Source organism: Cucurbita maxima, unplaced genomic scaffold, assembly GCF_002738345.1.
Source record: "Cucurbita maxima cultivar Rimu unplaced genomic scaffold, Cmax_1.0 Cma_Scf00009, whole genome shotgun sequence".
Lineage (NCBI taxonomy): Eukaryota > Viridiplantae > Streptophyta > Magnoliopsida > Cucurbitales > Cucurbitaceae > Cucurbita > Cucurbita maxima.
This window is the reverse complement of record NW_019272025.1, coordinates 4,340,135-4,363,885: the sequence shown is the minus strand read 5'-3', so window position 1 is coordinate 4,363,885 and position 23,751 is coordinate 4,340,135. Positions and strand designations below refer to the sequence as shown.

The 23,751-nt window shown below is 36.6% G+C and overlaps 6 protein-coding genes across 7 annotated transcripts; 4 read left to right on the top strand and 2 right to left on the bottom strand.

Annotated features, from left to right (window-relative positions):
- Window positions 1-3,134: 3,134 nt before the first annotated feature.
- On the bottom strand, window positions 3,135-4,662 carry LOC111484511. Its single transcript, XM_023131149.1, has 2 exons — window positions 3,450-4,662; window positions 3,135-3,312 (listed from the first exon to the last, which is right to left on the bottom strand). The coding sequence occupies exons 1-2, from the start codon at window positions 4,332-4,334 to the stop codon at window positions 3,301-3,303; spliced, it is 897 nt and encodes a 298-aa protein (XP_022986917.1). The 5' UTR covers window positions 4,335-4,662; the 3' UTR covers window positions 3,135-3,300.
- Window positions 4,663-5,197: 535 nt separating this feature from the next.
- Window positions 5,198-7,440, top strand: LOC111484467. The gene has a single exon (XM_023131083.1). It carries the CDS (start codon window positions 5,765-5,767, stop codon window positions 7,274-7,276), a length of 1,512 nt encoding a protein of 503 aa, XP_022986851.1. The 5' UTR covers window positions 5,198-5,764; the 3' UTR covers window positions 7,277-7,440.
- Window positions 7,441-8,241: 801 nt separating this feature from the next.
- On the bottom strand, window positions 8,242-8,992 carry LOC111484544 (uncharacterized protein Mb0911c). Its single transcript, XM_023131196.1, has 3 exons — window positions 8,801-8,992; window positions 8,556-8,718; window positions 8,242-8,451 (listed from the first exon to the last, which is right to left on the bottom strand). The coding sequence occupies exons 1-3, from the start codon at window positions 8,923-8,925 to the stop codon at window positions 8,314-8,316; spliced, it is 426 nt and encodes a 141-aa protein (XP_022986964.1). The 5' UTR covers window positions 8,926-8,992; the 3' UTR covers window positions 8,242-8,313.
- Window positions 8,993-9,370: 378 nt separating this feature from the next.
- Window positions 9,371-14,578, top strand: LOC111484470 (phosphatidylinositol/phosphatidylcholine transfer protein SFH12-like). Of its 2 annotated transcripts, XM_023131089.1 has the most exons (7): window positions 9,371-9,510; window positions 9,883-10,465; window positions 11,109-11,263; window positions 12,323-12,418; window positions 12,747-13,003; window positions 13,374-13,594; window positions 13,709-14,578. In XM_023131089.1, the coding sequence occupies exons 2-7, from the start codon at window positions 10,112-10,114 to the stop codon at window positions 14,087-14,089; spliced, it is 1,464 nt and encodes a 487-aa protein (XP_022986857.1). In that variant the 5' UTR covers window positions 9,371-9,510; window positions 9,883-10,111; the 3' UTR covers window positions 14,090-14,578. The 2 variants fall into 2 exon arrangements, with proteins under 2 accessions (XP_022986857.1, XP_022986858.1); XM_023131090.1 differs by lacking the exons at window positions 9,371-9,510; window positions 9,883-10,465 and adding an exon at window positions 10,476-10,609.
- A 713-nt stretch (window positions 14,579-15,291) lies between these two features.
- On the top strand, window positions 15,292-15,875 carry LOC111484547 (histone H4). The gene has a single exon (XM_023131201.1). The coding sequence runs from the start codon at window positions 15,367-15,369 to the stop codon at window positions 15,676-15,678; it is 312 nt and encodes a 103-aa protein (XP_022986969.1). The 5' UTR covers window positions 15,292-15,366; the 3' UTR covers window positions 15,679-15,875.
- A 2,919-nt stretch (window positions 15,876-18,794) lies between these two features.
- LOC111484548 (histone H4) lies at window positions 18,795-19,445 on the top strand. Its single transcript, XM_023131202.1, has one exon. The coding sequence runs from the start codon at window positions 18,869-18,871 to the stop codon at window positions 19,178-19,180; it is 312 nt and encodes a 103-aa protein (XP_022986970.1). The 5' UTR covers window positions 18,795-18,868; the 3' UTR covers window positions 19,181-19,445.
- The last annotated feature ends 4,306 nt before the right edge of the window (window positions 19,446-23,751 follow it).

Below are 23,751 nucleotides of genomic sequence, written 5' to 3'. Positions count from 1 at the left end.
AAAAAAAATCGAGATCTCACTTTGAGGTCCGAGGCTTGATCCCTAAGATCTCACATCAATTCGAGAAATGAATTAAATTTTTTTATAATAGTGTAAAAACCTCTCCCCACTAGATACGTTTTAAAACTATGAGACTGAAATATCTCATATTAATTGGAGAGAGAAACGAACCATTCCGGTGTGTAAACCTCCCCTTAGTAGACGCGTTTTAAATTTGTGAGATTGAAATCGATAGTAACAGTCTAAAACGGATAATATCTACTAGCGATGAAATTAAGCGATTTTAGGTTGCTTATCACACTATGAAGAATGTAGATCAAAAAATCCATAACAAAGTCTAACTGCAATGACGATGACAATCTTCACACACGAGTTATAAATGAAAAATAAAAATAAAATTTTTAGTTTCATAATTACTTTAATCACTAGCGCACGAGATTAAGTTATAATTTTATTTTTAATTAATACGGATAAGATCATTACAAAAAGTTCCCTCTTAATCACTTTTTAACTAAGTTATTGAGTTTAAACAAAGGAAATAAAAGCATTATTCCTTTAGGAATTACAAAAAACAACTTTTTTTTTTTTTAAACTAAATAAATATTATTTATTTAAGAAAAAAAATCTTAAAACCACAAGTAAATCATGAAAAAAAAAAATACATTATTTATAGTTTTTTTTTTTAAAAAAATAAATATTTTTTTTCTACAGAGAAAAAAGGGAAAAAAAAAGGTGGGGTTTGTTTGTCGTGTAGCTGTCTTTTAGACCCATTACAAAATGTCACTTTAAAATTGTGGCAGGCAGATGCTTTGGTTCCTTCCTCAATTAATTTCACTCATAAATAAAACACATACACACACAAAAAGTAAATAATAATTGCACCCAAATATTATCCATCTTTTTCTTTTTATAAAAAATAATTAAAATTCCAGTTGCCTCTAATTCTTTAATTATTTTATTTTATCAATACATCTCATCATTCCTAATTTTTCTGAGAAAGAATGAAGAGAAAACCCTAGCTCGAGTGGACGTCGGCATGTAGCTGCCTCTACATAAGACCTCATGATGACCCAATTGAGAGGGTCTCGAGCCGACAGTAAAGTACGTATGAACGAAAATAGTATAGAATTATTATGTTATTCGTCAAACTCAATCTGTATTTACACACGACACGACTCTATTATGTGGACGATGAAAGAAAAGGACCATTTCTCTTCATCCTCCTCCACTATCACCACCACCACGAACACTATGGTTTCGACACGAGTGGCCCCCCTATGGCCTTCACTTGCTTCCTCGATGGATAAAGGTACTTTAATTTTATATATATATATAAATAAATAAATAAAGAGAGAGAAAGATAGAGAGAGAGTGGATGTCAGCATCTATATGCGTTAGTTTTGATTGATCACGTAATGCATGGGATGCATGGGATGATGTACCCAAAAGAAAAAGCTTCAAAAGAGCACTGCCAGTGCGGTCCTTCTTTTATGTTGTCTTTGACCCAGTCTCCACGTACCATCCCCACTCGTTCCATGAATCGTTATTGTCAGTTTTGCACCGTTTGATATATGAACATAAAATTTACGGAGTACTTCTTTGAATTTGTATCAACTAGTTGTTAGAAGACGTGCATATTTTGAAATCAACATCCGATGGTTATTTTTGATATAGTCATGTCGAATTGTTTTTCCACTGATAGAGACACTACGCATCGCTTCATCCTTGCCGGTTTGGTCTGACTTGTTCATGAATGTTTCGATCTAATTCCACTTGTTCTTAAATCTTATTATGGTCAAGTACACGGCAAGTACTGCAATAAGCCAAACTCAGAATTTATGGTTTGGTCGATGATTAGTTTATTCTTTTTCGATACTCGTTTCTAACTAGTGCAGCTCAAAATCATACTCGTATTAATATGATCGTGCACATACCCGAAGCACGAGTTTTACTTTTTGTATTTGTGCTACGGGAGCCTTTCTATAATCTAGATAGAGTTGTTGGCTATTGGGCCGTTCTTTTATGGCCCATTTATTTCTGCTTGATCCGTTTTCTACTGGGCTATGGCCCAATATCCGAGTTCATAGTTTTGGGTCGGTTCTTATGGCCCATTCATTTCGGACTTGATCCATTTTCTACTGGGCTTCGGCCCAATATCTGAGTCAATAGCTTTGGACCAAACATAACCTAATCCAACCAGCGTCCAGAGTTCAAATCTCTGTAATTTCTTTTTATTTATATTTATATTAAATTTTTAGTAGTGTGTTGGTTAGCTTCATATTAATATTTGAAGCTTGACATAGAACCACCATGGTGGGTTCAATAACCCATGTTTTGCCTTCAATCTTCTAAATATTGGTGATGACTGTTCGGGTTCAAAAAAATGAACCCAAACCAACCCGAAAAGTTAATCCAACCCAACCCAACTTTTATAGTTCGTGTTGGATTGATCTGAGTTGTCGGGTTGAATGTACACCCTTAGTTCTAGATCTCAGCTATCATCTAAAATTTTAATGGATTTCAATGGTAGTGAACTTTTAAGAACTATCAAAGGTAGTATTGTAAGTTTTAAAAGAATAAAAATATTTTTAAGACAATAAACAAAGTTTAAAGGATATTTGTAATTATAGCCATATCAATAATAATTTTTATACAAAAAAAAAAAAAAAAAAAAATTANGGTGTTGGATGATGAAAGTCCCACATCGGCTAATTTAGGGAATGATCATGGGTTTATAAGTGAGGAATACTAACTCCATTGGGATGAGGCCTTTTGGGGAAGCCCAAAGCAAAGCCATGAGAGCTTACGCTCAAAGTGGACAATATCATACCATTGTGGAGAGTCGTGTTCGTCTAACATGCTGAATGGAGTAAGAACAGAGAAGTCTTCCTATCACCTTCCTCATTATCTATTTTGTTTCTAATTACTGTGAAATTTCTCATTTATTATTGTTTGGATCGTAACAGAGATTACTCGAGAAGTTTATAGAGATTATATTCATAACATGTAATTTAGGTAGATTGAATTTGCATATATAATTTTTCTCATTTATTTAAAAATAGTTATTTTAAAATTTTCATTTTCCATATAATTTTTATAAAAAAAAAAAAAAAAAAAAAAATTATGAAAATAATTAAAGAAAGTTACTTCTATGCTAAATACAAAATTTACATCAAATATTTTATAATCCACTATGTTCAAGTAACACTTGTGGACATAGACTAAAGAAAAAAAATGTTTTTTTCTTTTTAGTAGAAGTCGAGCATAGTGGATAAAAGACCAATTATCAATACCTGTGATTCAATCTCCGCCCTGAAAAAAAAGACAAAAACGTGAAAGGAAGATTTTGATTTACTAACTTACAATTAAGCTTTAAGATAAGTTTAAGACCTATGTAATGAAACATTATCAAATCTATGCCCTGAAGGAGAAGAAGCTAGAGGAAGAACCTGTGAAGAACTTGAAGAACACTGTGACATTTGATGATATTGAGGCTTTTTCTCATTTGTACACCAAAACCGGTTGTTGTCGTTATCGTCGTCATCGTCTACAACTATCATTTTGGGATTGGAAATGGCTTTAGTTTCAGAATTCTGAGCTGACCCACCATTTTTACAGGCCTTATGCAGAGCTTCTTCAGTTAATCTTCTGTACAGTTTCTCTTCTGCCTCCCTTAGGAACCTAAATTTTGAAGGAGATGAAGGTAATCCCATGTTCAAATCTAATTCTGCTGATGATTCAAAGAGAGTCAGAGTGTTTATATTTAATTCAGGGTGTTTGAAAGAACTGAAAGGGTTTAATGGACATGGTGCTTTCAATGGAGGAGAAGGCAAAGGGGACACAAAATGAGACATATCACTTAAGCTTCTTGCTCTCGATCCCTTCCTACTTCTATCTTCAGACTCTAAATCTTCTTTGGTTTCCTCTTTAATGGACCAGAGAAAGCTCTGTGGCCCTAAAAGATTATGCAGCCTCGCCGGATTTAACCCCCCCGCCGCCCCATCTCCTCCACCTGACTTCAACAACAACAAATCCTTGTTGCAGCCATTTTCAATCTCAGATTCTTGATTTCTCAGCTCTGAATTCATTTGATTTCCTCTAGAATCGTTGAATTGCAGAGGAGAAGAAGAAGAAGAAGAAGAAGAACTCCTTTTCCAATTCAAACAAATATGGCGAAAGGATTTCTTTACATATTTGGTGAATTTATCTTCATCTACTATAGTGAATCTTCTTTTCTTCCACCAAAGAAAATAGAAAAGCTCTGCAAAGAGAGCAAATAGAAGGAATCCAAAAACAAAGCTCAACACAATTCCCAATCCTTTGAATGAATCCATTTTCCCCAAAATTGAGAACAATCTCACATCTCCACCATTACGTATAAAAAAAAAAACCTCAAATCTCAAACTCCTCAAACTTTTTCTCGATCATTTAAACACTCTAACAGATGAAATAGGAAATCCACAATCTAAAACCCCAAAAGCAGGACCAGAAAATGTTAAAAACCCTAAATCCAGCACTGTAACTAGCAATAAAGCATAAAAACAGCGTAAAAGAACCAGCAAGAACGGATAATTACAGCAAAACAATCACTTCGTAATCTGTAATGGAACAACGAGTAAACTAATTCCAGCAAGCTCATCCATAGAGAATAACGCGTAAGGAAAAGGGAAGTTACCTTTAAAAAAGCCAAAAGAACGGTGGAGCGGCAAGAATCAACAGATTCGAACGAAGAACCAATTTATATTTTAATATGAGAAACCATCCAACAGATAAACACGAACTAAAGCCACAGAGATTCAACTAAGAAACGGAAGGAAAATGAGAACTAAGAAGCAATTTTATATATGAATTGAGCGCGGTTTGTCTTTTGGGGGAATTTTGGAACAAAATGGATGCACCTCACACGTGTGGGCTTGGTCCAAGCGTGTGGATTTTAGTTCAATAAAGTTTTTCTTTTTTAATTATTGTATATAAATTTTTAATTATAAGTTATTTTTTAAAAGGGCAGAGTTGTTGGGCCAAATACTTAAAATGGGCCAGAAAAGAAAGTAAAAGCCCATGGCCCATATTCTACTTACATTTACGGCCTTGAAAAGGGCAGAGATGGAAGAAATGAAAATAAGCGCCGTCACCGCTAGTAAGCGTCGTCGGTATCTTTAACCTACTCCACAATAACTCCGTCGAAGCTAAGCGGTCTGATTAACGGACACCGTTATCGCTGTTCTCCTCTAACTCTGTCACTTCTCTCCTTCTCGGCTCCGGAGGGCTTTGGATTGGATTTGGGGGAGGATGAGCGCTGTCTTTGCGGTGTATAAAAGGGGGCTGTAATTCTGAGAATTTGGATACCCATCTCCAAATTTGAATCGCTTTTGATATCTCTAATTTCTCAAACTCCATACTTATTGTAAGTTTTTTTGTTTCGTGTTCTTGTTCTATATTCATCGGAATTATTGATTCTATTTTGCCTCTGTTGTTGGGATTCTGCTATCTGCAAGTTTATTGTTCATATCCGTCTAGGTTTTCGTTTTATTTTCTTCTATATTCATCGGAAAATTTTCAGAGGAGAAATTTTCAATTTCGATTGTTGATGTTGTGGTGAAATTTGGTGGTGAAAAGTGTTGATTGTAGTTACGTTTGATTTTGTCTGGGAATCTGGATTTGTATGGATGTGTTATGAGGTGATAGTTTAGAATTTGGAGGAGGCTGGAGATAGTTTGTTCTTGCTGAAACTTGGGATTCTTTGAGGGTTAAGCGCTGAGAGAACATGGGAGAAGATTTGCTAACAAGTTTATCCATGGAAAATCGCCATCCATCTACCTTATTGTCGATGGATTCAAGTTCTATGTCTCATGAAGAACTGAAGCGAGAGTTTAAACGGCCAATTGTTCTTTCCCGACCCCCCGACATTAATCTTCCTCTTTCAGCTGAGCGCAGTCCTCCTCCACAATCCTGGAAATCAGAGCCTTTTGATATGTTGGATGTTAGTCTAGGAACTCAGATTAATGAAACGGATGCTCTTCTTATCCTGCCCAAAACTGGACGCAAGTTTTCCAAGAGATTAGATAGTGTGTGGGGTGCTTGGTTTTTCTTTAGTTATTATTTCAAGCCTGTGTTGAACGAGAAATCGAAGTGCAAAATCGTGCACGACGGTAATGGAGTTTCTGGATATGACAAGTCTGATCTAGAGCTTGATGTGTTCATGGTTCAGCATGATATGGAGAATATGTATATGTGGGTTTTTAAGGAAAGGCCGGAGAATGCATTGGGTAAAATGCAGCTTAGGAGCTATATGAATGGGCATTCTCGTCAAGGCGAATGCCCTTTCCCTTACAGTGTCGATAGGGGGTTTGTTCGGTCTCATAGGATGCAACGAAAGCATTACAGGGGCCTGTCGAATCCTCAATGTGTGCATGGCATTAAGTTCGTTCCATTGCCGAATCTTAAAGGTCTCGACGACGAGCAGCAGAAAAGATGGATGGAACTTACAGGGAGGGATCTTAACTTCTCTGTCCCGCCAGAAGCAAGCGAGTTTTGTTCATGGAGGAACCTTCCCAGCACCGAATTTGAGCTGGAAAGACCCCTTCCTCCATTGAAGACCAACTCCCATGCTCCTCCTCCGAGAAAATTGTTAAATGGGACTAGTTTTAACCTGTCAACTCAACCAACGAGCCATGTAAATGGTGGAGGAATGGATCTGTCGCCAAAAGGAAACAAGCGGAAGAAGGATGCATTTCTACATGGTAATGATGAGGATTATTGTTTGCTCATTAACCAGCCTAATGAGAGAGTTCAAGATACAGAAATCCATCCTGTTGAGCCTCCGTGGTTAAACGATTTCAGTGGGGTAATGAGGAACGTATACGGTCCGGTTACAGCTGCGAAAACTATCTACGAGGACGAGCAAGGATATTTGATAATCGTTAGCTTGCCTTTAGCCGATCTAAAACGGGTTAAAGTGACTTGGTGGAACAACCTAACTCATGGGGTTGTAAAGATAACATCAGTGAGCAGTGGCTGCATGCCCTTTGTGAAAAGAAACGACAGAACATTCAAGCTCACCGATCCATCGCCCGAACACTGCCCTCCCGGAGAGTTCATAAGGGAAATTCCATTGCCAACCAGGATTCCAGACGATGCGAAGCTAGAAGCTTATGGAGATGAGACGGGTACTGGTCTAGAGATAATGGTGCCTAAACATCGCGTCGGTCCAGAAGAACATGAAGTTCCTGTTTGCCTTCGCCCTCATCTCGGAGCAAACGAGCTCGTGTTATCTTAAAGGGTATTGTTGATTGTCATTTTCCAGTGGTGTAGCAAACGAAACAGATGATTTTTGTGAAATGTAAAGGGAAAATATGTTTTAATCCATTTTCCTTTGATTTAAATACCAAACATTATGATCTCCTTCAGAATAGACAACAGTTCCTGCTGGCTGCTGATAAATGTTTGTGCTCTCTGCATCTTCAACTGATAACACTAAGCTTAACTGCAACATTGAATCTTTGTTTATACAATCAGATTCTAAATGCATTGATTTGGTTCAACTGCTACTTGATGATTGTATTTTCCTTTCTTTGCAATGGAAGTGCTATCGTTGTTCTTGTGTCCTGTTATGAAGGTTTCTACCATTTTTGAGCTTTAGAAAGAGAGAGAACGAAACAAAGATGTAAAAATCTCTCTCTAATAGACGCGTTGATATGTAACAAACCAAAGAGAACAATCTGCTAAACGATAATTTGAGTTGTTATATACCAAATAAAATCCCATCTCGATTAAAGAAAGAAAATAGTGAAATGAGTATATACCAAATAAAATCCCATCTCGATTAAAGAAAGAAAATAGTGAAATGAGTATATACCAAATAAAATCCCATCTCGATTAAAGAAAGAAAATAGTGAGTATTTCTGTAAGTACGTGTAAACATCTCACCTCATCATCATAAATTTTTTAGTAAAAGCATAAATAATATTCCCATGGAAAGTTTGAATTTGGGGTTGCTTTTAAATGATTATGTATATTTAAAACAATTAAATAATTCATGAATTTTCTAATAAAGATAACAATTTAAACTTTAATATTAAATAAAAGAAAGTGGAATAAAAATATAACATATTAGATTATAAAATCGATTTTTTTATTGAATTAAAATATTTATTATATAATGTATTATAAAACAATAATTATACGTATTTTTTTAACATGAAAAAATCCATAAACTAATTAATAATATTTAAAAAATGAAACAAACAGAGCTAGAAATAACAGATTTATGCATATTTGTTATTCGGTTGAAGAAGAAGAAGAAGAGTGCGTAATTCAGTTCTGTTTTGGTTGATTCACATGGCTACCTATCCGCACCACCATTCCATCAATGTCCCGTACATATCCTACTCTCTGCTTCCACACTTTCGCCTCCGGCTGGCTCACCACCGCCGCACCATTCTCCACCGCCCTCTGAAAACCACGACAAATCCAAACAACTTTCTCTCAGATCGGTAAATTCCGGCATCGAATCAATCAATTGAAATACAGGAATCAAAATGTGGCTCCAATTTTACCTGATAGGCCGCATCCACATCGGGATAATCGATACAGATCTCGATAGGGTTTCGTTCGCGATTGGAGGATGGGATTTGGACTGCGCCGGTCAGATCCTCTGTTTCGTGTTGGTGCAGAGGTGTGAATGCAATGGTAGTTCCTCCGCTTTCGAGCTCTCCCCACCTGTATCGAAAATGAAGCGATCTTTCGTGATTCGTTATGAATTTTATCGATTGTTGCAGTGATGATTTAGGGTTTTGATTACCTGTTGGAATGATCGAGGCGGCGGACGGTGAAACCGAAGGCTTTGGAGTAGAAATCGACTGATTTCGCGACGTCCTTGACGTAGATAATCGTGTATGCGAAGGCTGGCTTGAGATTGGACGACATTGTTAATGGATTGAGAGAGCACTGAACTATGGAGCATGGTGAAGATGATGAAGATGATTATGAACGCGAAGCTAATTTGTTTCAGGGGACGATGGGTACACGTGGACACCAACGTGGATTGGGAATATGTACACGTGGAACTCTTGCATGTTGTTGATCGATTGAATGGTGCCACGTGGTATAGTATATTTAATATAGCTAAAATTAATAAAAATCTAGTTGAAGTTTATATTGTTTCAAAGTTCTAACTTAAAAATAAAATAAAATAAAAAAGTATTTACATTTTTGTATATTTTGTTTAAAAAAACTATTGAATTTTCTAAAAATAATTTTTTGTGAAGTTTATTAATGCTCTTAAATTAAAAAAAAAAAACTAAAATTAAATAGCCAGTCTAACGAACCCAAAAAAATAGGAAAATAAGGCGCCTAAAGGTCACGTGTACGCATTTCAAGCTTCCCGCGTGTTCCTCGTCCTCGTAGCTCACTCTCTCCTCTCTTTGATCGTCTTTTCTCTCTCTGGTTTTCCAAATCTCCTCTCCGGAGAAATGCCGTCCTCCGCTCAGAAATCACGTCAACATTTCGCTGGTACTCGTTTTCCTTTTTCCTTAATTCGTTGTTTTTGATTGAATTGTGAACATTGAATTATCTGGATGCTTACTTGACTTAACGAACAATGATGATCTTGTTGTCGATCAAATTCCGTCTTGCAAATGTTAACGTGAGAGTTTGTATCGTTCGTTGTGCGTATGTTTCCGGTTTGTTCGTGTGCGGAAATAGGTTTCTAGGGGAAGTTATGTAAACAATTGCCAGGGTCTTTGTAGTCCGTTTTTTTTTTTGGATCGTCATCGATTTAGTTTTTCTTTCTACATTTTTTGTCGTTCTGTCAGTGTAAATGCATTTGATCGTCTCTCTCTTCGAGTCAGATGTGCGTGTGGTAATTTGATTTCGATTTTGCAGGTTGACAAATTTTCGGCGATGTTCATTTCTGAAGTCTGTACAGTTATAGTCCTTTCACGGATTCTCTACGGATGATACATGGGGATTTTTTTTTAATGGCGGTTCTTCCTTATTTGTGGAGGATCCCGTAGTTTGTAGCAATTTCAGCAAAAAGGATAGCCGATCATTTTGCATCTTCAAACAGTTCTCTTAAGTGAAGAACTGCTTGCAAATTAATAATAATTTTTCAATGGAAGACACGTTACCTTGTTCGGGATCAGGCATGATATCTGAAGTTGATGTTGGTGGTGGAAGTAGAAAATTTAGAAGGTGCTTTATTGGTGTTTCTCACTCAAAAGCATTTTCAAGGAATGCTATTCGGAGTGTAACTTCACTTAGACAGAGCAGAATTGCCAATGGTGCTGCTGGTCAGGTGACATTTTTCTTGCTCAAAATTATTGCGCTAGAGATGGTTCGAAGGTTCTCAAAGTCTAGGTGTCCTTTTGCTTGGCGAGGACTTCAAGCTCTTCAGGTTCTTTGCTACCCTCCATTTAAGTGGATTCAGAGATGGGCTCCTTTCAGCTGTTTAGTCAAAGGCATGCAGGTCTGTGCTGTTAACTTCTTGATTTATTATGACCATCATGTCGTAATTTTGATGCACAAGCCTAGCTACTACTTGTTGAAATGTTCACTGGTCTGTTATGTGAGAACAAAAGAAGTTAACTTGTGCCTTGAGGAATCAGCCTCAGTAAGCAATAAGCATTCCTATATCTTCAAGTTCTCTGCTTATTCTGGCCCTCACATCATTTTTTGTGTTTACTTGTATGTGCAATGTGTGTATTAGGCATGTTCTCTTTTATGTCTTGATAATGGTCATAACCTGCTCCTTGGAAGTTAATTCTGTAGACCCTTTTCTCCATTTGACATGATGGTGAGGAGTGCTTACCACAATTGGTTCGTTTCAAATAATGGTTCGAACGTGGAACTGGATGCTATGCTAATTCATGAAATATGAACTGGAATCTAGTTTCTCCTTCTTAACACAAAACTTCACTTCCTTGCCAATATTACTCCTGCAAGCATGTGCATGATCTACATCCTCCAGTAGCTTTTGTTAAGATGGCAAAAATTGCAGATGTAGTCACCTGAACTTTGGATTACGGATGAATGATTTCTGTTCTTACCGTCTTAAACTCTTAATATATACCATTTCTTCAACAGATTTTATATTACCTTTATTTTTCCAGGTGTTGTCAAAGCCATTACTTGTACTATCAATAGCAACATCGCTCTCTGATCGGACAGAGCCTATGGGTGGAGACTCAGATGACATCAGTGATTCCCCTTCATATTCTGAAATGTACTCAGAGCTATCCTCAGAAAACTCGTCTACAGATGCAAGGTACTGTAATGAGATGGCACCAGGGTACTCAGAATTATTCATGTATTATTTTTTTTGCTCTTGATCTTTGATATCATTCTATTACCGTTTTTTTTTAATTGAAATGCCTCATTATGTATGTAGGGTACTTAATAGTATGGTTTTACAATATATTTTTATTAAATAATGTATATAATTTCTTTTTAAGGTTAAAATACCATTTTTATCCCTGTACTCTGGTTCTCATTCATTGTCTCTATACTTTTAAATGTCTAAATTTAGTCATTGTATATTCGATCAATCTTAAAATTAGTCATTATTAGTTTGAGGTTGATTGTTATCAAACTTGAGATAATAAGAATATTTTTTTATTTAAGAAAAGACACCAAGTGAATATGCATCCATAATTTATAGTGGGAAAGCTTGACTTTTTTTTTTAAAAAAAAAAAAATGGAATGTTAACAATGAACTGTTAGTAGGGAATAATTTTGAAATTTATTGGGAGTACAATGACTGAGTTTGAATATTTGAAAGTACATGGGTTAGAATAGAAGAAGTCCTGAAGTACAGAACAAAATTGATATTTTAATCTTTATTTAAATATCAATATTAACATTATTTTATCATGTACGTGAATTCTATAAATCCATTTTGATTCTCCACCCCACCGCCCAATCGACAACACACATTTTTATTCCTTTTCAGGTATGTAATTCATAAAATTATTTCAGTGTTCTTTTTATCACAAATCTTGTGTATGTTTAAGGTTTTGACGTCTAAGTATTAGAAAGATTGAATTGTAGCCTGTTTAAAGTTAACGTGATCCTTCCATTATTAATTCCAGCAATTTTTTATTTCTACGATTTTCTCAAGATTTTTGTCAACATCTTGATTCTTGTTGTAAAATCAGTTCCATTTCCGACATTAATACTCTCCGAATGCAATCTTCTATTTTCCATTTTCCAACATTTCATGAATGCCCATCTCTAATCAAATGTTGATTATCTTTTGTTTAACTTTTGCGTGTTTTCGGTAATCTCTATACTCCATTAACTCTTAAATAGTACACATAATTTGCAGCGCTTGTGATGAGCCTCCACAAAACATTGAATCTGAAACTTTGTCTGTTCGTCTCTCTAAAGAGCTGGAAAGTCAGGGTTTCAATTTGCCAGAAAGGTAATTTCTGGTTTGAATTGCTGGAGATTTTTGTAGCTGTTGTCGGCTGAAGAGGCTTAACTGAAATTTTAGCCTTAAATTTTATGACTACGAGACCTATGTTGATACTAACAACTACCAATGTTTTATCGTATGAGGTACCATGTTTTATTTGACTAAAACTTCCATCTATCGCCAATTAGTTACTCTTAGTTGCGCTCTCTTAATGCGTGTCCACTTGGTTTAGCTCGACAGCGCGCATGTAGATGGTGGTCGTTATTAGTTGGATTGTGCGTGAATTTGTGGGCTTCTCTTAATGCTCTTGTTATCACATTCTTATTTCGTACAGACTTAACGAAGAGGAGCTTCAAAGATTCTTTGCAGCTTCGAATGGCGACTTTACATCTTTGTTATCTTCAATTAAGAAGACAATCCGCTGGAGAGAAAATTACAAAATACTTTCATCTTTAGAGCTTGACATGTGGTCACACATGGTCTTTTGGCATGGATTTGATCTGAAGCCCAGACCTTGTCTCATAGTACGCCTTGGGCTAGCTTGCATGAACTTGTCATCTGAAGACAGACCCCGTTTTATCCAAGCCATTGGTATGTCTCTCAATTTTATCAACAAACTTTAGAGTTTTCTTCCATGCTAAAGATCTTGTTCCGATTGAAACTTCACCATTGCTAAATGTTGATAATATCGATCTCGTAGTTTCTAACGAGAATCTTGATTGTGATAATTTTCTTTTTCTTTTTAACAAAAACGGTTTAGCATTTGGCATCACCCTTGCATTTAGAATGTGATCTTCTTTACTTACTATGATCGCTATTTAGCGTATTGACTGTATGATAGACTCTTTTAAGTGCTTTCGTTATCTTTATTCCAAAGGAACATCGTTTCTTTTCTTTTCTTCTAGTTCTCCTTCCAACCATTCAGTTTCATTACGTAAAATTGAAATGCCTGTAATTGCAGTATCTCAGGTAGAGCATGGGATCGTTGAGCTAGTTGATTCAGAAAATCCCCAAATTACAGTTTTAGTGGATTGTGAAGGATTAACTCCTTTTAGAGTTCCCATGCAAATGATGAGATATTGTTCTTCCCTTTTGCAAGATCACTTCCCAAACCGTCTCGGATGTTTGTTCATCATTCGGCTTCCTCCGGTCGTTCGTCTCCTTGCCCAAACTTTTATTCAAGTAAGATTATTCCTCCATCTTTCCTTGCTGAAAATTTGATTATAAATCGATTATAAGCTCTGTATCTACGGTAATCTTGTAGTTGCCCTTAACAAAAGATTAATTTTCTTTTAGATTTTGTCACCTGTTACGCGTAAAAAGTTAAAAATTGAGGGGGAGACTACATACAAAAAGGTTTTATCGGAGTACATACAAACACTACCTAGATATCTTGGTGGCAAATGCTCCTGCTCGAAATGTTCAAATGTAGATATCCATGACATACAACGACTGGATACAACTGGGGCAGTAAACAGAGAGTTGATTACTGGAGGAATCCATGGGAATGATGCAGTTTTAGGGTCTCAGATGCATGAGTTTGATAACCACTTGCCTGGAAACTTTGATCAGATGGTAAGAACTAGCGTGATAAGCATACTTATGTTTTGGGCTTTCATTGCTGTTATTGTCAGTGCATACGATCCCGAAAATCAAATCTTTTTCCCTTGGGTCTGACTCGAAGCCAGTGACGACTGTGGGGAGCTCAAATTTTATCTACAATGTCCCAAGTTCTGCATTTTGCAGCCAGTAAAAGGAAGGATTATTCATATCATGTTTAGTAATGATATGTGGCATCAATTATAGTTCATGAATTTTGTCCTTTGAATTTTACCCTCATTTTATAGTAGAGTGCAACTTTTGTCAATAGTTGGAAGGTACTCGTATCGTAGACAGATGATGAAGATTTTCGTGTGGCGAGCTCGTCTTAAATTTCCTATGGCAGTTGATTTCGGGCAAAAGACCTTTGAAATTGAGATACTGAGATTGTGATTGAAGAATTGGAGGCAAGTTCTAATAGAAGGCTTCCCTCATTACCAAAGCGCTTACTCACTTTGGATGGATGAAAACCCTCCATGGGTGCTAAGGAAACAATTTCTTAACACATTTTGTGTATGTTTGTACTTTGTCGAATACATGTATGCGCGTGCGGAGCTTCATTTTATCGAAATTTACGAGTTTATAGACCTTGTTGGTTCAAATTAGTGAAGGAATTAATGAAACTTCGAGAGAAATTGGCATTCATAATCCAATTGGCTCTTGCTCAAAAGATTAAAGGTAATCTCAATAATAAAGCCTTTTGATTCGCTTGTCAAATATTGTTTAGTTTCATCCAAGCTCGATTTTGTCTCAACAGAAGAAAAAGCGGTTCATCAGTCACTACATCGGTGGCTAATAAATTATCTATTTATTTATTTATTTTTGTAATGGTAGTTTTCCATTCAGAAAAATAAGTTTTTGATTAAATTATAAAATTGATTTAAAATTTAGAATTAATCCTTAGTTTGATAAAATTTAAAGCTATTTATAAGGTTTGATTATTTATGAAATTTATGAAATTATAAATTTTAGAACTATCGGTATCAAATTTGGAATTTAATTAATATTTTTCGAAATTGGTTATTTATATTATTATTAATTTGTTTATTTTCATTTCGTAATTCGGGTCTTCCCGCGGCCGGGTCAAGGAATTACACCACTGCCCGCCACAACAAAAATCACATATTCATTTCCAAAGCACAATCCGTAAAGGTATCACGCGGATCGACATCCACAACCGTCGATTAATTTAAAATCCAACGGACGACGTGTTTCTCGGATGAACTTCAGGAAACCACGCGTGAGATTTGCACTTCCATAAATTCCCCACAATCGTATCAGTTTGGCATCCAAATTTAATTCAAGCTGAACTCATTCATTTCTCTGCATTATTCTCCCAATCTTCATTCTTAAAAATGTCTGGACGTGGAAAGGGCGGCAAGGGCTTGGGAAAAGGAGGAGCAAAGCGTCACAGGAAGGTTTTGAGAGATAACATTCAGGGCATTACCAAGCCTGCCATTCGCCGTTTAGCTCGTAGAGGCGGTGTGAAGCGTATCAGTGGATTAATCTATGAAGAAACCAGAGGAGTTTTGAAGATTTTCCTCGAGAATGTGATTCGCGATGCTGTGACCTATACTGAGCACGCTAGGAGGAAGACGGTGACTGCCATGGATGTGGTTTATGCATTGAAGAGGCAGGGAAGGACTTTGTATGGGTTTGGAGGTTAGGTCATAGGTTAATTTTACGAATGATTGTATATCTGAGATTTGGAAATCTAGTCATTGATGTTCTTTTAGTTTTACTCGGAAGTCGTTCATCGTTGTTCTTGCAATGAAATTTTAATTGATCGTGTACTTTACTCTTCAGTTTCTATTTACTCCCTATCTTGTCTACTCAAACTATGAGAATTTTCTCCTTATTGATCGATAGAAGTTTAAACCGGATCTAGATTGATTGTCTCTTGAGTTTCTGTTTGTTGAATTCATGTTTGAAATGAGTTTCAATTTATGATTCAACAGCTGCTATTCGACAATCATTATGATTTGAATCGATTAAAAGAGCATTTTAAAGCAGTTGGATTGTTTCTTATGCACGATCTTAGAAATACGATGGTTGGATGATTCTGCCTATCTTTTAGAAGACTAGCTAGATGATTACAACACTAGATTTCTTAATTTTTTGGTTTTTGAAATATCGTCAAGGATCTTCCATTGCCTTGAACTCGATAGAACAAGGAACGATTTGGGTTATAATTTCACGTGGAAATGGCAGATTTGTTGGTCATTTTGGAGTCTAGTTTCTTTTGTTCGACATTGTTGGGCTAGAGCACTGTTGAAGTGTTCATAGTCTAGAAGCCCCTTTTTGTTTGCAATGGCTACAGGCTTTGCAGGTTGTTTGCTATGGAGCATGGATTCAGACGTGGACTCCTTCGCCGGTGACAAAAGGTGGGCGAGGTCTGTGCTGTAAGCTTCTTCTCTGTCATCTTTTGAGATCAATCTTATCATTATTTTGTCAAACAAAACCACCTGGCTTGATTACCACCATGCGTATCTGGCCTATCTGATATCAAGAGCATGCTCTTGGGCATATATATTTGAAATGACTTTCTAAGTATTTAACATTGTTTTGATCACTTGAATAGAGAATGTCATTGCACACTAGCCTCTTGTTTGAATAGGGTTCCAAACTTTTCCCGTTTTGGAATGAATCTAACATATACTTGTCGGGTTGAAGAAGCCTCGAGCATTAGAAGTAGTAGGATCAAGGTAGCATGGCATGTTTGAAATGACTTTCTAAGTATTTAACATTGTTTTGATCACTTGAATAGAGAATGTCATTGCACACTAGCCTCTTGTTTGAATAGGGTTCCAAACCTTTCCCGTTTTGGAACGAATCTAACATATACTTGTCGGGTTGAAGAAGCCTCGAGCATTAGAAGTAGTAGGATCAAGGTAGCATGGCATGTTTGAAATGACTTTCTAAGTATTTAACATTGTTTTGATCACTTGAATAGAGAATGTCATTGCACACTAGCCTCTTGTTTGAATAGGGTTCCAAACCTTTCCCGTTTTGGAACGAATCTAACATATACTTGTCGGGTTGAAGAAGCCTCGAGCATTTCCAAACCTTTCCCGTTTTGGAACGAATCTAACATATACTTGTCGGGTTGAAGAAGCCTCGAGCATTAGAAGTAGTAGGATCAAGGTAGCATGGCATGTTTGAAATGACTTTCTAAGTATTTAACATCGTTTTGAGCACTTGAATAGAAAATGTCATTGTCATTGCTCACTAGCTTCTTGTTTGAATAGGATTCCAAACCATTCTTGTTTTGGAACGAATCTAGCATATATTTGCAAGGCTATAGAAGCCTCGGGCGTTAGAAGTAGTAGGGTCAAGGTAGTATTCCATTGGCGTTGAGCTTTCTCACCCAACTACATTCTGATCTCTTAGAAAGAGCTGCTAAATGATCGAACCTGATAGTATAGATAGCTTATATAGCTTATGTCGAGATGGTATCAGACAGAGCAATCTGATCTGCCTGGTGGGGGTGGCTCCTTTATCCTGGGTAAACAGCTTGAGCCCTACACGGTTTTTAAGCACATGATTAGGTTAGAATATTCCAAACTGATCAAAATACTAAACTCATGTAATGGCTACTCATCTTTACTTGTATCAATGTCTATTGCTTGTTATATTCTGTTGGGAAATTGGGATGCTGTTCATGGGTTCTGTTCTTATTTATTTCAAATTAGCCCATCTTAAATCCTGATTCATTTGGTGCATGTAGAATGGAAGAACTGCTGTTTTAGTCGTTATCTCCACCAATTTACTAATGTTAACTGCTGCGAACATGTGTATGGTACACACTGATGTGACCTAGTAATGAAGATGGAACCCCCACAGTTGAAAGAATGCAAAACATGCACTCCCACACACAACAAGTTGGCTACTGTAAGAATCTGCAGGGGTATTCAATATCCAGCGATGCTGAACGAGCTGCGATTTGGTGTCGAGGCACGAGGGTCATCTAGACACTTGCAGCTTTCAGCTTTCGAGGCATTTGTGTCTTCCTATGATTGTGGATTGTTAAGTCAGCTATACGATGGTGAATTCGTTCTCAAATCTTGTACACCGCCTGTCACACTATGGGAATTGACCATCCCCGAAGTTGTTACCTGAACGGTAAGAAGGGGATGCATCAAGCAAGACTAGTGACGGGAGTGAAATCGTAACTAGGTAGCCGTAGTTCTAATCTACTTGTTGAGTGGTGCTATGCTTTAGTTTTTTTTTTCTTTTTTTTTTTTGTTACATTATATCATCGGTTTTTTTTTGTTATACTATATCGTCGAGTATATAGTATAACTCGGATACTAGAATAATACATGTAAATTTAAACCTAGTTAAAGGGGATAAAATATGACTATTGGGTGAGATTTTGTAAAACATGAATTTTCAAAATAAAAATAATAATAATTTTCATTTATTATTTTATTATTTTATAAACTTAAATCTCAAATGAATTTTTTTAAATTATACATGTATTTATTTAAATTAAAATTTATATTAGCATAGTGTATCAATTAAATATAAAATTTAAAAATTTAAATACTTTTCAAGGACGAGGGGGCAACAAAATTTTGGATTCCCGCTGCCCGGCTCTGCCCGCCAAATAATCGAAAGAAATTCATTTTCCAATCACGATCCGTACAGGTTTCACGCGGATCGTGGTGTTCAACCGTCGATATCGTAGAAAATCCAACGGACAATGGGGTTCTCTTCGGAACTTCAAATCCGACTAGAATTAACACTTTCCGTATCGTATATCCCATAAATACCCCGAACCAGTAATTCTTAACATCCAACAAAAATTTTCCTGTCAATCAATTCGTTGTTCATCTCCCCGAATCTGTCGAGAAAATGTCTGGGCGTGGAAAGGGCGGCAAAGGCTTAGGAAAGGGAGGAGCAAAGCGTCACAGGAAGGTTTTAAGAGATAACATTCAGGGCATTACCAAGCCTGCCATTCGCCGTTTAGCCCGTAGAGGCGGTGTCAAGCGTATCAGTGGTTTGATCTATGAGGAAACCAGAGGTGTTTTGAAGATTTTCCTCGAGAATGTGATTCGCGATGCTGTAACCTATACCGAGCACGCTAGGAGGAAGACGGTGACTGCTATGGATGTGGTTTATGCCTTGAAAAGGCAGGGAAGGACTCTGTATGGTTTCGGAGGTTAGGTCACAGTTCGTTCTAAAAAATGGCTGTATAGTTTTGTCTCTGTTCTGCTAGTTATCTTTGTTTTTGCAAGTTGGCTTCCATTGTTTAGCAGAATTGATACTGGTTCATTGTCAAATTATGCCTTTAAGTTGTCATTCGTTTGTCCGGCTGTTTTTCTATCTCCTTCTCTTTCGCTCCAACTCGAAAATTGATTCTGTAATCCGATCTTTAAACTCCACTTGCGATCATTTCAGCTTTCTTGTATAGTTGACGGAATTTGAATTTCTTTATCGTGTACAATTCTCATGACTTAGTCGAAGAGATATTGGATCTCAGACAAGATTCAATTTAGATACTGAATGGAAGAACTATGGTATGGCTAATTTACTATGACGAACAAGCCTATATTGTTGTAATGTAGATTATACTGTTGATTTTCAATCTCCTAAGAATTATATCAAAGAATTGCGATCTTGATAGTGAGATTCTGTAATGTTAAGGATGCAGAATTAAGTGAATGTGTAAATAATTGACTGTGTTGTAAGTTGTTATCCATGTCTGTCAATGCGGCAGTTTAAGGATCATCGTTGTCTTAAATTTTTTTGGTATTGACGAACTATGATATTACAAATTCATAGTTGTTCTGGAAAACTTAGCAACGAGGAACATTCATCTGAGTGCACTTGTGAGGTTCACTTATAGTTTTACTATATTTTCAAATTACTATATCTTAATGGTCTTTTAGTACGAACAGCATTAACTCTAGGAATCTGCATATAAACAATAAGATTCTTATAGAAGAATAATCTATTGCAAGTTCCTTTTTGATTGGCTAGTCTTATACAGTATGCAATTCTGAGGTAATTTTGCTGGTCTGTTGGTATCCCTTTTGTTGGGATTGATATATTTCTTTATTTTGGTACTCAACAGTGTTAAAACATTTGATTTACTTAATGATCAGGTGGGCATGAGGTAATTTAGTTACGAGTTTTGCAGGTTGACAATATTCATCAATCTTCACTTCTGAAATCTATTGAGCTTTGGTTACGATCCTTATGAAGTGTTTTAATACTTGGCATGTGTATTGAAGCAATCTGTTGGATCGAGTAGCTAGCAGCAATTTTAGTTAAAATGATGTTAAGCCATGGTCTCCTTCCAATGGTGCTGTAAATTGAAGAGCCTTATGGGTTTTCATTTTTTATCGAGGTCTTCAAGCTTTGCAGGTTTAGCCATCCTACATTGAAGTGGATTTAGTGGGAGACTTCTTTCAGGCAATGGAATGCGTGCATGCAGGTCTGTGATCTCAACTTCTTGATATTTTTACTACTGTTCATGATTTTGATATCAACTCCTTGTTTGCTTGTATGCATTTCCTTACTAATCGTGGTTCCATTCGAAGCTTGATCGAGATCCTTACATGTGCTTTTGGGATATCATATCATATGTTGATTCTATTTTCCATTAGGCGTGGCGGATATGGGAAGGTTTTTAGTATTACCATATCTGCAAATATTTCAGATTTACCCATCTTAAGTTTGGTTATAATGGGAAGTGAATATTTATACAAGTCCCATGAAATATAAAATAGAACCTACTGCTTCTTAAGCTCAAATCTGCATTCATCAGTCTTTTCCCGTTCATGCTTTTAGCTGTGCTTACTGTTCTTATTACTCTTCCGATTGATGCAAGGTATTGAAATTAGATTATATGAAAACTTGAATCCGTAGCCTACTTAGATCTCTACTATTGTATAAATAGAGTGGTTTAGACGACTGAGAGGGAGAGAATTGTTTGGTTGATTTGGGCTTTAGATACTTAAGAGTGGGAGAGTCCAAGTACCTCAAACTACTAAGTTCATATCTACCTGGTTTATATCGTTGCAGTTCTTCGTCTTTTTATATTTCAATATCGTTTCGATTCTATCATATTTGAATGAAGTTTGATGGTTTTACCCACGGGCTTTTTGTATACTCTCTCTGTTTTCAAACCTTGCAAAACTTATCTAAAGTTTGGGTGAATCTTCAAGCCTCAAATATGTAGTAAAAAATAACTCACCTGTCAAACAAAATGTGTATTTTTTTTAGGGCTCCAGAGAAAGGAGTTGAGCCTCGATTAAGGGAAGGCTGTTTGAGGGCTCCATAGGTCTCCGGAGAGGCTCTATGGTGTACTTTGTTCGAGAGAAGGATTGGTGAGAATTGTTGAGAGAAGAGTCTCACATTGGCTAATTAAGGGGTATGAGTTTATAAGTAATGAAATACATCTCCATTGATATGAAACTAAAATCAAAACTATGAGAGCTTATGCTCAAAGTGGAGAGTCGTGGTTTCTAACATGTTATACTCAAACATATCAAAAGTAGGACGTTTGGAAACAGATTTCTATATTGCAGCTAATTTATGTAATTTGTTTTGTACAGATTTGTAAGAGTCGAGCTTCAATAGAAAGCTTAAAATTTAATTTTTCCTTTAAAGTCAAACTCTCGAGATTTTATTGAAGGTCTTAGAGACTAAAATTCGAGGTGAGACTGAAGAGAAAAAGGAGTGGAAATAGAAAGAACTTAAGAAAAATATAAAAGAAAAAAATATGGGAGTTCCGACATTTGTCATCGATTCGAATTGGAAATGGGAGTTCTGACATTTGTCAAAGAAGTAGGTATTGATGTTTATTGCCATCTTTAGACTAAGATAATTATTTCGGGAATTAGAAATAAATTACAAAAAAAATACCTGCATAAAGATGAATATACGCTCTACAAATCTCGTCATATACGATTTGTCAAGGAACCATGATCTGAGTTAAGTAGAACGAAATGATCTCGTCATATACGATTCGTCAAGGAACCATGATCTGAGTTAAGTAGAACGAAATGATCTCGTCATATACGATTCGTCAAGGAACCATGATCTCGTCATATACGATGCGTCTTCCCTCCCTCATGCGCGTCCGTACGTGCGCGTGTAACACCTTCCCAGGCGCGTGTGAGTGCGTGAGGTGCTGTTTTTAGCCCGTTCTACTTCTGATTTTCCCGAATTTCCTCCCGATTACAACTGTAACCCTATTTTTATATGAAATAGGACTTAAATAGAGAAAATCAATATTTGTATACACGCTATTGGTGTAGAAGCGCTAAACGAAGAATAGGTGTAGAAGCGCTAAACGAAGAATACGCGTCAATCAGGTAAGTCACCACATGAAACTTTAAAAAGAAATACTTGTAGGAATCGCTTGGTTATGCATGCATGCTAGTTTAATTACCTTAGGTGGTAGCTTTCCATGATTGAATGTAAGTAATTTGATTGTTAAGAGTATGGATGTATTATGTGAAGTATTATGAGAATTATCTAAGTGTTGCTATTATGTTTTAAGCTTCCGCTTTACATATATATGTTTAATTCATGCTGAAAGGAAAATGGAAACTTGTGAACTCTACGCTCCGGGAGTTGATGAATGTTATCACTCCGTTGAGCATGTATGTTTACTTTCCATGAATTTTGTATGATGATGTTGGATGATAGATGTGTGCACACTCAGTTAATTTCCATGACCCACATTTATGATAAAGTCTAGGGATTTTTGGTTAGAGCGACGAGCCACTAAGCATAGACCTAACCTTCCCTAAGAGCATAAGAAACTACCACGGTGAGCGTACTACCTCTAGAGTACCCTTGGGTTACTTGTGTGTGATTGGTGCTAATGTCTTCGTGGGAGACCAGAGGGTTCCTGATCAGGACTCGATTGCTCTAAAGTCGTTTTAGCATGGGAAACGGAAGACCCATGTTGTAAGGAACCATTTAGCTGGATGGGAATGGGGGAGGTAGCCCTCCCCAAAACAAAGGGGGATTACCATTGGACTAGGGGGTTGCAGCTCACCTCCTAGGTAAGCCACCAGTTAGTCTCATAGCCATGCCAAGGTAGCTACTCGCAGCGCACCAATTAAACACAGGTTGGCATAAGGGAACTCTTTGGATTTAAATGAAAGGACGAAGAACCAAAGAAGCCCCCAAGGAGTTAAGACTTGAACTAGATGCCCTAAAGCCAAAGAATAAGATCATGGAAGTTTGTCAAATTTTTATACTCATTTCTTTCTACTTTTTTTTTTTTTTTTTCCAGTTACCAGTTGAGGTGGAGAAGCGTTCGAGAGCTGTGCAGGCACAGAGGGGGTCGTTTCGGAGCATCAGTCCATTGTATTTCGAAACAAATCCGCCAGACATGGGACTTTTTGGGCGTCAAAGTGCTTCTCTGACAGGGATTGAACCCGCGCGTGGTGGATTCACAATCCAGCACAACTGTCGAAAATTTCTTTTTTGCCTACCTCTATCCCGATAAGCTGAAGCCAAAGCTCTTATTTTTTGTTGAGTAATAGTTCGAGTAAGTCTTGAATGAGCCCCTCGATCAAAATGAATCAGAAATTTTTTTCTACGCTGACTTTTTGATAGATAGGGAGGTTATCAGTAGTTTTTTTTCTTTTAATTATTTTCTTATTCAATTAAATATTACAAATTGAAAAAAAAAAAAATTAACATTAACATTTACTTCGTCTATATTTAGAAATTTAATTACGAAAAAACTACATTGGACAATAGCGGTCAGC

Bases quoted from the DNA above. Each gene is read 5' to 3' on its own strand.
- LOC111484470 (XM_023131089.1), top strand. From the start codon at position 10,112: ATGGAAGACACGTTACCTTGTTCGGGATCAGGCATGATATCTGAAGTT. The intron at 11,264-12,322 runs GTACTGTAATGA...CATAATTTGCAG, and splicing joins AACTCGTCTACAGATGCAAG to CGCTTGTGATGAGCCTCCAC. The intron at 12,419-12,746 runs GTAATTTCTGGT...TATTTCGTACAG, and splicing joins GGTTTCAATTTGCCAGAAAG to ACTTAACGAAGAGGAGCTTC.
- LOC111484547 (XM_023131201.1), top strand. From the start codon at position 15,367: ATGTCTGGACGTGGAAAGGGCGGCAAGGGCTTGGGAAAAGGAGGAGCA.
- LOC111484467 (XM_023131083.1), top strand. From the start codon at position 5,765: ATGGGAGAAGATTTGCTAACAAGTTTATCCATGGAAAATCGCCATCCA.
- LOC111484511 (XM_023131149.1), bottom strand. From the start codon at position 4,334: ATGGATTCATTCAAAGGATTGGGAATTGTGTTGAGCTTTGTTTTTGGA.
- LOC111484544 (XM_023131196.1), bottom strand. From the start codon at position 8,925: ATGTCGTCCAATCTCAAGCCAGCCTTCGCATACACGATTATCTACGTC. The intron at 8,719-8,800 runs GTAATCAAAACC...TTTTCGATACAG, and splicing joins CGCCTCGATCATTCCAACAG to GTGGGGAGAGCTCGAAAGCG. The intron at 8,452-8,555 runs GTAAAATTGGAG...CGTGGTTTTCAG, and splicing joins ATGTGGATGCGGCCTATCAG to AGGGCGGTGGAGAATGGTGC.
- LOC111484548 (XM_023131202.1), top strand. From the start codon at position 18,869: ATGTCTGGGCGTGGAAAGGGCGGCAAAGGCTTAGGAAAGGGAGGAGCA.